Here is a 13,394-nt window from a genome sequence, read left to right as displayed (position 1 = left end):
TTGGCCACCCTAACTGTAAAATATTGCCTTCTGATCTCTAACCTAAACCTATTCTCCATCAGTTTATTACCACTGTTCCTCGTCACCCCAGGTGGTGCTGGGGAGAAAAGGGCTCTACCTGCTGATGATCTCCCCTGATGAGTTTGTAGGCAGCCACCAGGTCCCCCCTCAGCCTCCTCTTGCTGAGGCTGAACAGGGCCATCCTGCCCTCTCACCAAGTGGGTGGCCCTCCTCTGAACTCTCTCCAGGCTGGCCACATCCTTTTTAAAGTGTGGTGCCCAGTACTGGATGCAGTACTCCAATTGTGGCCTGACCAAAGTTGCATAGAGGGGGAGTATCACCTCTCTGGACCAGCTTGAGATGCATCTTGGATGCATGACAAGGTATGGCTGGCCTTGCTGGCTGTGGTCTGGCATTGGCGGCTCATGTTCATCTTGGAGTCAATAATGACTCCAAGATCTGGTTCTGGCTCTGTGCTTTTCAAGAGGGGAACTCCCCAGCCTGTAAGTATGCTGTGGATTCCTTCTCCCAAGGTGCAGCACCCTGCATTTATCTATGTTGAACCCCATCCTATTCTCATCTGCCCACTTTTGTAGTCTGTCTAAATCTATTTGCAGCCTCTCTCTCCCTTCAAGTGTATCCACCTCGCCCCACATCTTAGTGTCATCAGCAAACTTGGACAGCATGCTTTCCATCCCCTCATCCAAGTTGCTGATGAAGATGTTAAACAGTGCGGGCCCGAGGACCAAGCCCTGGGGTACCCCCACTGCTCACATCTCTCCAGGTTGAGTACAATCTGTCCACCACTACTCTCTGGGTGTGCCCCATCAGCCAATTTTTTACCCATCCAGCTGTGTAGGCATCAATGCCACTGTCACTTAATTTATTCATGAGGATGGGGTGAGAGACAGTGTCAAAGGCCTTCTTAAAGACTACGTCCATGGCGACACCATCATCCAAGCATTTAGTTACTTGGTCATAAAAGGCAACCAGGTTGGTCAGGCAGGACCTGCCTTTGATGAACCCATGCTGATTGCCCCTGATCATGAGCTCTCCTGCTGGCTCTTCACAGATGTGCTCCTTGATGATTCTCTCCAAGATCTTCCTGAGCACTGAGGTGAGGCTTACAGGCCTATAGTTACTTGGGTCCTTCTTCCTCCCTTTATTGAAAATTGGGACCACATTAGCCAGTTTCCAATCCCCCAGCACCTGGCCAGATGACCACAAATGCTCATATAGTTGGGCCAAGGGCTCCACAATGACCCCTGCCAGCTCTCTCAACACCCTTGGATGGAGGGCATCTGGACCTGCAGATCAAAGTTATGGTATGCCAGGCCAGGATTATCTCTTGATCTGGATAACCCAGCTCCTGTTCCACATAACCCAGTCACTCCCCACAGATGTTCAGCTCAAGTTGAAGGTGTGACTGCAAGCTAGCACTAAGCCAATCAACATTTATGTGGTTCACAGTGTAACGTGTAACAAGGCCCTCTGAAAACTAGATTCAAGCCCTCACAGGACAGGCTGCTTGAAGACCGGTGACTGTCCAAGCAAATTTTAGCCTTAATGGTTCTCGATGCCACGTGCAGATGGTGCATTCATGGCTTGGACCCAAACGATTCTGAGGCTTTGAAAAAGAAAGATGGACATAGACAATGCCTGGGATTGCTGTCATGCTAGCTAAACCAGGCATGTGAGAGATACCTCCACTCCCCACCCATAAAGGAAACAGTCTGACCCCAACCCCAGAGGCCCAGGGGGGTACTCCAGCCCTGGCGCTGAACCACCAGCAATCTCCCATTGCTGCTACACAGGCAGAGATTACCTTTTCTTTTGTGAGACTTGGAGATGGCTGGGTAGACATGTGGCTCTGATGCCTTGGTCTTGTTTCCTGGGACTTCTCAGGGGGGCAGCAATGAATAAGGAAAAGAACAAGACATGCATTGCACAAAATCCCCAGTGGAAATACAAATGGGCAGGACAAACAAACCAGTGAGGGGTCCAGACTGTCATCAGAGCTCTGTATGGCACAGATCAGTGACCCGGCAGGGGGGCAGGGAGGCCCCCTGTGCTGCTAAGCTGAACAGTGTGGCATGGTTACCATCTCTTGGCATCAATCAGGGACAGCACAATTAAATTGGCAAAGCTATGGCAACACAGCATTAGGTGATCAATTGCTTCATGAGAGCCCTGATTGCTACACAGACTGTGTCCAGGGGAGGGAAGAAAGAGCTCACAAGAGATTCTTCTCTGGTTTATCCTGATCAACTCCCCTATAGTCAACAGTGCGGTGCTGAATTTATGTCAGTGTTGCTGAGTGGAGAATCAGTCTGGTAAGACCTTTGCAGCTAAGATATTTTGTGTATCTCTTAACAACTTTGCTCTGCAATTGGGGGAAGTTGCATATTCTCAGGGTGCCCTTGGTTCAAGGGTAACAGGCTGTATCTCTGTCTTTGGTTTCAAATAGCAAGGGATGCACATGTGCCCCACATCAAGCATACCCCCCTTGCACCTGAGTTATGTCAGCTTTTACTAGATGGTTTCATAAACAGGGAGAAGGAATTCAGGTTTCTGCTTTTTCTCTGTTCAAATAGCTCTCTCCCCCTTTTCTTTAGATTGTGGGTGCTCAATCCCTTGCCTGTGGGCCAGATCCAGCCCCTGATGCTGTGTCATTCAGCCTGTTGGGGCTTCCCATGATGGCATGACTTCCCTTCTACCAAATTTCCAAATCCATGGAGAGCCCTGATCTTGGTGTCTGGGGACAGGTGGGGGTGTCACAAGTTGCCAGGGCCCTACCCTAGCATACAAGGGTGGTGCTGGACCCCAGGGCCAAATCCCTGCACCTAATGCCCTATGCAGGCACACAAAGCCTGATCCTTATAGGCAGAGCTCAGTCTGGCCCACAGACTGGTCCAGTGCCACTCACCTAGCCCACAGGGCCAAAAACTTGAACACCACTGCTCTAGACCATTAGTGTAAGGAACCCAAATACAACTAGTCTGAACTAAAGCCTGGGAGCTGAGTTAGAGATGCGTACACTTTTGTGATAACCCATAAAGTGCACCTCTGCCCTGCCTGACTTCAAACTAACACATCTAACTACCTCTCTCTGTTCAGAAGAACACGTTTGATCAACCCCACCAAGCACATACAGAGCTTCAAGGGTTGGAGGCGGGAAAGGAAAAAAATGGTCTTTGCAACAGAGCTGCCTCTGGTTTGAGATAAGCAAACAGCTATTAAATAGAGTCCTATGGTTCTCATGGGACACTTTTAGTGCAGGGCTAAGGCAGGTTCTTCACTGTGTGCTGCCTCTGGCTCCCCTCTTACCCATATGTACAGTCTTTGCACCAGAGGGCTGTGGTGTTTTACATCACAGCCCCATGGCTCTCCTGAGTTCAAGGCACCTTGCAGTGTGGGTGCAGGCCAGAGTACACTCATGTGCTGACAGCTCTCCCATGCCTTCTTCCACCCCGTGTGACAAAAAGACAAGTTTTCCTACCAACTGCTGGGAAACACTCCTAGAAGGGTTCAGCTTTCTGTATCACAAAGAACTATGGGTTATGCCCCCAGAAGCTCTCATAATATACTCATAGCTGCATGCAGGTTGGACAGAGTGGCGTGAGTAGGGCTTTGCTTTGTGCCTTGGGCTAAGCTAATCCCCTGCTCATGCACTGACCAGCTGAGTTAACTCTGCAGGGAAGAAAAATCCACAAAAGTCACATCCTGGCTTCAGCCTACCCTGCTGCCTGAATAGCAACACAGAGTGAAACTGTTTAGTTTCCTTATGTGTGTAACAGCATCCCCCTTTTGGCCACGGGGCTGTTAACACTTGCACTCCTGACACAATACAGTCCAGAAAAGAAACAGGAATTTCAAGTGGCACCAACCAGAAGAGTTAAATGGATAATTTATTTTGAAATAAATCCTTTTAGTTCTATTCTTCCAAGGAGTTATTAGTAACACTGAAAAGGAAACAGCTGGCCACGGGCTGATCTCAGTTCAACCAGTGTAAATCTGCAATAGTCCCAGACAAATACTAGCACAAGTCTAGAAGAATGTGTCCCACTGCATGTTGTAACCATACACCAGGGGCCAGTAATTCCAGAGCTTCCCCCAATTGGTCTAGTTTTACCCAAGGGAAAATGACAGCAGATAACTCCCCTTTCAACACACAGCAGCACTGGCCAAATCAACCTCCTCCTGTCATAGAAGGGTGGCAAAAGTGATGAGTAGGGAGTGCAAAGGGGAACCATTACAGAGCCTGCTGGACCAACAGATCCTGCAGATCTGGCTGCAAGAGTTACTTAGCCCAGCCTGTGCTGCTTATCCTGCTGCGCTCCATCTGCCCCCTACACAAATGTGCACCCCTCCCCACCAGATTCTTCACCACCTCTGAAACCCCTGGATCTTGTGTTCACAGGAGGCCTGGACGCCAGCGCAGGTGTGAAACACCACACCCTTACCAACGTGAGAGACGCAGCCGCGATGACATGTGCCTCCTGCCTCGATAAAATTTCTCTCGGTTGCAATCACCCACCAGCTTTCCAGCACCTCTCAAGCTTAGCAGCACAGCGGGAAATGTGCCTGCCTGCTCAGGAGGGAGTGAGATCCTGTGAAAAGCAGCATCAGCTGTTTCACAGATTTGGCTTGAACCTCTTTTCCTCTCCCCCAACCTATCCCCTCCACCCCTTTCATTTTAAGATCCTTATTCCCTATCCATCCATGAGAGGGCGCCACGCCCATACTGGATAGATGCTTCAGCCCTCTGGGCTGGGATGTAGCATGGCTTCCAGTGGGAAAGAGTTACAGATTCAGATTCCTAGAGTTGGAAGGAACCTCAGTGGGCCATCTAGTCTGACCTGCCGCCCCTGGCAGGCAAGGAAACCAACCCTGGAGTAAGTTAAGGGGTGCAAAAAGCCATCTGGGTAGTGATCAGTTCCTGGAGCAAGGTCAGTACAGTTGGCTTAGCCAATGCTCTGTCTGCATAGCCCTAATCAGATTCATAATCTTTGTCATCATCTGGATGCAGCCAAGGTGTCACTGTTACCAAGGGAAGATGGGGGTGGATTCTCTGCCTCCCCACCACCAATTCTGGGTGGCTTAGATTACTTTTGCAGCTATCCAATGGCTGTTTTGTGGCCTGAGTTTGGCAGGTCTCAGCTTGGTTGCAAATCAGATGGCTAACACTACCACTGGCCCTGCTTGCACACTTTGCTCCCAAAGGGCCAGCACTGAGCAGGTCCTGAGCATCAAATGCCCTTGAGTCATCCCAGTGATGCACCAGGTTGGCTTGCAGATCCAGTAGGCCTGATCACCCAATGCCTTGTTCAGTTGTAGGGGCTCTGCAGGCTTTGACAGGGGTTCAGGAAACCTGTGTTCTCCTCTGCTGTCCCACTGATTTTCCAAGTGACCTTGGGCAAGTCACTTCCCCTCACTGTACCTCCCTTCCCTCTTCCTCCCCTTCGTCTGTCTAATCCATTTGATTGTCAGCAACTGGGGGGCAGAAAGTTTTCTTATATGTACAGCACCTAGTGCATGGGACCCTAATTTCCCTGGAGGCCTTTGGTGCTACTATAAGGCACATACACAACATGGCCCATCTGTAGCAGCTACTTCTGATTCTTTCAAACTCTCCTTCCATTATGATGCTTACTGGTCACAAACTGTGTGATGTACAATTTGGGGCATCTGGTATTTGTCCTTTTGTTAACCATTCAAGTATTTTGTAGGTAAGATTGCATGCATTTTTTTATAACCCTCTCCCTACCACAACTTCCTATGTGACTTGTCTTAGACTGTACAGCCATTGGGACAAATGTCAAGGATTTGTGCAGGGCTCATTGAAGCAGGGCCCTGATCCTGAGCAGGACTTGCAAACATCACTGTAGCACAAACTTGAAATGTCCCTGCCGTGACCACTCAGATGCCCCACTGATGAATACATCCTAAGCTCTCTGGCAGATTTAACGAGAGGCATGCTGGCAGAGCTTTGTGGGCTGTGGGATACTCATGAATTGAAAAGCATGGGGCTGCTGTGAGTTAGGACAGCTGAGCATCAGCAGAACTGCATGCAAGGGAAGAGTGTGGGCCTAGGAGAGCAGGGGACTGCACATAAGGAGTGAGGGACATCAGGAGCTTGGCATGTGGGGAAGCCTAATGTAGAACTTGAACCAGCTAGTCAACCTGACCCTCCTTCCCCATCCTCACTGCCCAGCACATGAGTCACACTGCCCAGAGCCAGAAGGCTGCAGGGTCTATTTCTCCATATTGATCTTTCAGGGGAAAGAAACAGCCCATTCCCAACTCCGTTCCACACCCACTCCCCAAATTTAACTAGATCAAAAATCCCCCAAAACCCAATGGGCAGAAAAATGGGCAGATGAATGGGCTGGGGGGTGTCTATTTTTGATCCAGTGCCAAGGCACCAAGCTCCCATTCCTTTTGTGCCAAGCAACTGAGATGGTTTCCTAGGTGACTGACGGCTCTTTGTGCCGAGTAAGCATGGGGCGGAGTGGGATATTTACAGGTTTCTCCCTAGCAGCAGAGGCATTAAATGAAGGGATATTTCTGTATTCACAGCAGGCCCCAGCAAGTAGGATCCAGGAAACTTGGGGAGGGCGAGGAGGAAGCAGGAGGAAGGGAGATGGGAACTGAACCAGACCTTAAAAGATGACTCTGTTAACTTCCCACCTGCTTTAAGCCCCCCACCCTTGACCCCCATACTCCAATTCTAGAGAAATCGCCCTGGACTACAGCAAATGAATAAGATTTTCCTTAGCAAATATTCCCCAGGGCCCCCCACCATCACCTCCCTCCTGGGTTAAAAGGAGGAACTGCGACAGTTTTCAAATATCTGAAGGGCAGTTATAGAGAGACTGGAGATGGGCTTTTCTCTGTGGCCACAGGGAACAGGACTAGGAGCAACAGCCTCAGGCTTCAGCCAGGGGGAATTTATCTTGGAGATTAAGAAGAACTTTCTGATGACGAGGGTGGTCAAACACTGGAACGGGCCACCTAGAGACATGGTGAATTCTCCATCCTCAGAAGGTTTCAAGGGCAGGTTGGACAGACACTTGGCTGGGATGGTTTAGTCAGGGACAATCTTGTCTTGAGTAGGGGGCTGGATCATATGACCTCATGAGATCCCTTCCAGCCCTCGTTTCTTATGATCTTTTCCACAAATATCCTCGAAAAACCCATGTTCTGCCCCTGCCCTAATGGAGTCTACCTGGGGGCCTCAGACAACCTGCTTCCTATCCCCCTGGTTCCTGGTTCTGATGTGCTAGCATTACCCACTCTGCCGTACGCCAGAGTGTGCTGACTGCACCAGCCACCCCCACCCCCCTTCCTCTGCCCACCCCTTACCTAGCCTCCTCAGCCTGGCTCTCACTCACCACCACAGCACCTACGGAAACCAACATGGTGAGCCCTGCACTCCAGGGCTTGCTCCAGGGCACTATGCTTGGAGACCACTTTCATTTCATCATGGATCTCAGCAGTTCAAGGCCAACAATGTGCCTTTGGAAATGTCCATCTGCCCTCCTGCCCGAAGAATAGACTCAAGCTCTTCTAGGGGGTCAAATATATAAAAACAGGAGTTGTTTGGAGGCCAGGAGTCTTGTGCTAAGGAACAGGAGATTGGAGTTGGCATCTGACCAGGAGGTTAGAGAATATCATGGTTCTCAGGTAGGGAAAGTGAGGCAGGGAGTTGGCCTGCCCCAAGGTCACTCAGAAAGTCCATAGGGAAGCTGGGGAGGGAATGCAGACCTCCTGAGTCCCAGCCTCCTGGGTAAATGAAAGTTAGTCGAACATTGTAAGCCTTCTCAGCAGTTGACTATACTTGTCTGGGCACATTATTTGCAATGAATGAGCTACCCAGGTCCTGTTTTTTGGGGTTTTTTATGAAATTTTTTTGTGTTCCAAGCCAAATCAGCCAAATCAATTCCTAATCCATGAGTCCATCAAGACCCATAAGTGACCCTACAACTGGCAAACATCCTCCATCCCACCTCGGGCATTAGATGTTTCAAAATCCTTTGGCAGGCATCCTACGAGAGGCTCAGGGTTCGGATGCCTCTGAGTTTCATTTGCTCTTAGCTGTAAGGCCCCAGGAGCAAGGTATGGAGGAGTCTCCTATTTCCATAAAGTGGGCATAAAGCCAAGCTCTTCCCACTGGAAGTGAAAGCAGGAGGTTAGTTATACATTACCTCCGTCAGTACTACCCTGTGCCAGAAGAGCAGTTTTCCCCAGGTGCAACTAGGAAAACCGCCTTGGTGGTCACAGTGTTTCCCCAGCCAGGTAAGTCACCCATGTCCAGTTGAGATTCAGCTTTAGTCTAACCAGAGTCACAACTAGAACTAAGGGCTTACTACTAGCTCCTATGCCTGTCCTCACAGTCCAAAATCACACTGCTTCATCACTCCCTCTATCCTTATGCTTGGGGAAGACCTACTGATCTGAGCTTGTGTCTCATGATTTGCACCATTGTCCATCTTCCCCAGAGCTGCTGACCCCCAAAGCTGGACTAGATGACTTTGTCAGGGCCCTCCCAGCCCTATTTTCCTATGATCCACTGACACACAGACGCAGACTGCAGGACCGCTAGCCAACATCCTCCTGGAGGCTGCCGCACACCTTGCAAGAGGCTTTCTGGTGCAGGGAATATCTGCCCATGTTTTTCCCCACCCCCAAGGCATTTGCAACAGGGTTTTGTTATTTCCTGGCCCCCTCCGCGCCCAATGCATACTCATGCCTCATTTAACTCTTACCAGAATCATTGCTGCTCTCCAGGTCAAACAGGCCAGGGCCCTCAATTTCAGCATCCTCTGGGTCATGTGGATTGCTGCCTTCAGTCTCCCCGTCGGAGCTGTCATGGTCACCATCTTGCAGGTTACTGTTGTTTTCCAGGTGGGACTGCACAATGCGCTGCACAGCTGGAAGGGACAAGAAGCAAGGCTGGTGGAGGGGAAGAGCTGATGCGTACCAGCGGGAGCCCAGCAAAGCCAGCCCCACGTTCTGACCTGGCAGTAGAGGCTGCAGGTCTGGCCCTGAGTGGGGGAGGGTGAGAGCAAGCTCACCTGCCATCTGTCTCCATAGACCAGAGATTCTCAACCAGGGTACCACAGCACCACAGGGTGCCACACAACGTTAGCACTGTGTGGTATGCAAACATGATTCACAAGATAATCCCAGAGGTTTCCAATAGGAATCTGCAGTGTTAAGAACATTCTGATCTGTTGTGAATGTCTTCCCGAGTGCTTTGCAACAGAAAAGTTGCTCTGCTATTTTTCCATAGTCAATAAATGAGTGAAAGTCAAGAGATGGCATTTCCTGAGGGCTGCCTCAAGTCTAAAAAGGTTAAGAACCACTGCCACAGATGTATCCGATAATACAGCCCTGCCAGGGAATCTCAGAGCACTTCAGAAATACTCCTTCCTAGTCTCAGTGCCCCTGCCCTAGCTCTGAGGCACAGCAGGCCAGAGATAGCCCCGCTGCACTCAGACAGAAAGCAACTTACCTAAGGTTATGCAGAGAGTCAGTGGCTAGAGCCAGGGAGAGAACCTAATGATCCTGCCTTTCAAGACAATTTTTTGATCACGTCTCTCCTTCCATCCTCAATTCCCCTTTCTCTTTAACACCTGTGTCAACTCACAGACACCAGTGAAGTTAATGCCAGTTTAAGCTGCTGGGAAAACACTGCATAGCTAAATGTAGCATCTTTAAAAGACAATGCCAAGGCATTCTTCAAATTGCTGCTGTAACCACCCCGTAGGACCTATCACTTGTTTCCTCACCAGTGCTTCCCTCCAGTCCACTGAGTGTTAGCTTATTTCAGGGTTGCTTTTAAATCCCAGGCTTCAACACTGTGGTAGTTCTGCAGGGCAGCTGGGAAGCCCGGGGCTGTGTGCACTGGTTTGTTCATGAGGCAGCTCACAAAAAGTGGTGACAGCTCCTTCATTAGCCACGCTGATGTCAGAGCTCTGGCACTTCTCTGCTCTGCAAGTGGTTTACAGCTGCTTTCTGGGTGCTTGGAACAGCTGCCCTTTGGGGGCAGACAGGAATGCATGGGTGTGAGAATGTGTGCGCGAGAGTGGCAGGCAAGGTTCTTTGGGTACATGTGATACCTTTTATTAGACCAACTAAATAGTGTGCGAGACCGTGAGTGTACAAAAGTGTGTGGGTGCAAGTGTGTGTGAATATGCAAGTGTGTTTGTATGTGTATGTGAAAGAGACAGAGAGAGACAGTGTGTATGTGTGTGCATGTGCGCGAGCACGCCCTGAACAGCCCCACCAAAACCAGGCACCATGTACCTGCCCTGCGACATGCCACAGCTGAGGACACTATTTGAGGAAACACAACTGATGAGAACAGGTTGGAAGGACTGGGATTATTTAGCCTGGAGAAGAGAAGGCTGAGGGCAATTTGATAACACCGCACAACTATCCAAAGGGTGGTTAGAGAGAGGAGGAGGACAGGCTATTGGTCTTAAATTGCAGTACGGAAGATTTGGGGTGGATATTAGGAAAATCTTTGCAACTCTGAGTTCTATAACCAGGGGGCTGGAAGTGGATTCTTATGGACCCTTTGGGCACATGGAGGGCACCCACTCTGAGCAGGGCAGTCCAGTATCTTTCTAACTCTGAAGGTGGAGCAGGAGAAGTAGTGAAATCTCCATCCCTGACAGGTGTTACTAGCAGGTTAGACAGAGAGCTGGCTGAGGTGGATTAGCCAGGGGTGATCCTGACATGAGCAGGGGTCTGGGCTAGGTGATTCTGTGATATAACAAACCTCTGTGCTCCACCCACCGCATGATCACCCACATATGAAGGCTGGAGGGACTACCAACCTCCTTGCCATTCCCATGCACACAGTCTTAATGGCCTTTCAGCTTGAAATCGACCCCACAGCAGGTAACACAGACCCAGCCTCCTGTAACATCCTTCCCCACCCCCCCTCCCTTGCCCAGCAATGTGCCCTAGGGGCTCTCTTTGAAGGGGAGGCCTTCACAGCTTTTCATTCCACATCAAAGGAGCTGGAGAGGTAAGCCAGGGCAGGGCATGAGGTGGGGCAGCCATAAGGAGCTGAATCAGATAAGCAGGGGGGTAGCTCAAAAGGATGATTCTTGTTGCCCCCAAAAGCACCCACTCTGGCACCCCAGTTATACCCTATAAAGTACCTACCAGGTGCTACAGCTGAGGAGCAAGGAGACAAGGGCACTGCCAATAGCCTGATGCTGCAATGGGTGGGGCCTTTTAATAGATCAGGTGCCCTGCTTGGAAGAGGAGTCAATGAAACAGACAAGGCACACGAGACAAAACTGCTTCTGTTTCAAATGAATCCTAGACAACATAGCCTTGATGCCCTGGTCTGATCCCACACAAGATGTACCAACTAGATCTCTGTCTCTGCATTGTCATCCTCCTCCTCCTCCTTGCTGCAGGATAGAGCAGATGGAAGCTGTCAGGCTGAAATAGTCCCAGGCAAGGAAGTCATCAGCTTCCCAGCCAGGAGCACTTGCAACGCAGTGACCCCTGGCTAAAAAGGCATGCACTTTCCCAGTAAGACTCTGCATGTCCTAGCCTCTCTCCCATCCTCCCATTACACCCTCCTGCTGTATCCATGAGTCAAAACAACAGGATACTGTACAGGTCAATGATGTTTGTTGAGTCCACTTGTGCCACCAGGGACCAGACACTGAAAGGAGATGGTGCCATTTGGAAAATCCAGCTGCCAAGTCATTGCGTTATGAAAGGCCTAAATGGCACATTGACTTGCCTAATAATCTGGGTCCAAGTGTGGGTGCTGAGCACTTACCCAGCCCTGAGCTCTAGGGGGATCTCACAAGCAGAGACCAGATTTATAGGTTTGCCTCTTGACCATTCATGACTTTGTCTGTACCTACCAGCAATAACTTTGCTTTGTTTTTTACTGCTTACTGTCCTTTCTAAGAACATAAGAGATGCCCTACCAACCTTTTAAGCAGGGGTGCCACAAATTAGCCCTGTGCCCTTCCCCTGACCAATCAGCTGCTCTTTCTGCCTCCTGCCCTGTGCTCCTTGCCCAATCTGCCACTCTGTTTTCTACCCCCTGCCCTAACTACTGCCATGCTGCCTGTCCCTCCTGAATGTGCTAGTGCCATACACAGAGGCTGCCTGTGCCATGGGTTGGCCACCCCTGTCCTACTGGGTCAGACCACAGGTCCATCTAACTCAAGTCCCACTTCTTATTGACAGAGTGAGGCAGTAGATGCTAAGGGGACAGGGGCAGAGAGTGGAACCTCAGGAGAGGCGCACACAGGCAGGGCCTATCCAGACTGAGCTGTTCCCTGCCACTCTGCCCCTACAGCTTCCAGCATTCAGAGGCCTAATTTGGAGCCTGCACTTTAACTGTCATGTTTAATACCCACTAATGGAACTATCATGCACAAATTAATCTAATCTTCTTTTGAACCTGGCTACATTATCAGCCTCTGTGACATCTCGTAACAATGAGTTCCACAAGTTAATAAGACGCTGGGGGAAAAAGTCCTTCCTTTGGTTTGTTTTAAACCTGCTCCTTTGTCATTTCGCTGCATGTAGCACGAAGGTGCAACAGCAGGGCTTCTCCTCAAAAAATGCCAGCTCTTAGCTTTTGCTCATTTCTTGACTATAGAAAAATACTGAAGCCATTCTTCTGTTGCAAAAAACTCTGAAAGCCCACAGCAAGTCAGAATAGTTTTGACACCATGGATTCCTATTGGAAATCTCTGGGTTTGTCTTGTGAATCATGTAGGTGTTGGCACTGCATCACCCTTTAAAACATCTCACATCTCTCCAGTTGAGAAGCTTGTACTACATTGATTATTTGCATTCATATCATGGAGATTAAACAGAAACTACTGTTTTCCCTGGCACTGAGTTTAAGATGCCTCTGTTTCTTTCCAACACCTGAGGAAGGGGCTTTAGCATCCAGAAAATTGTCTTATCTCTCTCCAAGCTCCACAGTTGGTCCTGAAGATATTACTAACCCAATAATTCTCAAACAGGGTGTTGTAGCACTCTGGGGTGCCTTGAGAACCTTTCAAGGGGGATGCAGCATGCCACATAATGTTGGCACTGTTAGGTGTGCAACCATGATTCACAAGGTAAACCCAAGGATTTCAAATAGGAATCCATAATGCTAAAAACATTCTGACCTGTTACTGTCTTTCTGAGATCTAAGCAGAAAAAAAATTGCTCTATTACTTTTCTGTAGTCAAAAAATGAGTGAAAACGAAGAGCTAGTATTTCCTGAGGGGTGCCTTGTATCTAAAAGGGTTGAGAACCACTGGACTAACCCAATCTTGCTTCTCACATAGTCCCTGGACCATTACAGCAACAACACCACTGCCAATTTAAAAGAGTCATGAGTTTCT

The 13,394-nt window shown here is 49.5% G+C and overlaps 1 protein-coding gene across 4 annotated transcripts in view; it reads right to left on the bottom strand.

Annotated features, from left to right (window-relative positions):
- Positions 1 to 13,394, bottom strand: part of PPP1R1B (protein phosphatase 1 regulatory inhibitor subunit 1B) — a 57,384-nt gene that overhangs the window by 3,404 nt on the left and 40,586 nt on the right. For 3 of the 4 annotated variants that reach the window (XM_019550288.1, XM_019550291.1, XM_019550289.1), the window contains 2 exons: positions 8,769 to 8,933; positions 1,826 to 1,897 (listed from right to left, as the gene is read on the bottom strand). In XM_019550288.1, the coding sequence (XP_019405833.1) occupies positions 1,826 to 1,897; positions 8,769 to 8,933 (237 nt within the window). The remainder of the gene's footprint in view (positions 1 to 1,825; positions 1,898 to 8,768; positions 8,934 to 13,394) is intronic. The other variant, XM_019550290.1, reaches the window with a different exon arrangement.

The sequence above is a fragment of the Crocodylus porosus genome, unplaced genomic scaffold, assembly GCF_001723895.1.
Source record: "Crocodylus porosus isolate Cpor-Errol unplaced genomic scaffold, CroPor_comp1, whole genome shotgun sequence".
NCBI classification, from domain to species: Eukaryota; Metazoa; Chordata; order Crocodylia; family Crocodylidae; genus Crocodylus; species Crocodylus porosus.
The sequence above is the reverse complement of the archived record's forward strand: the minus strand, read 5'-3'. Positions and strand labels throughout refer to the sequence as shown.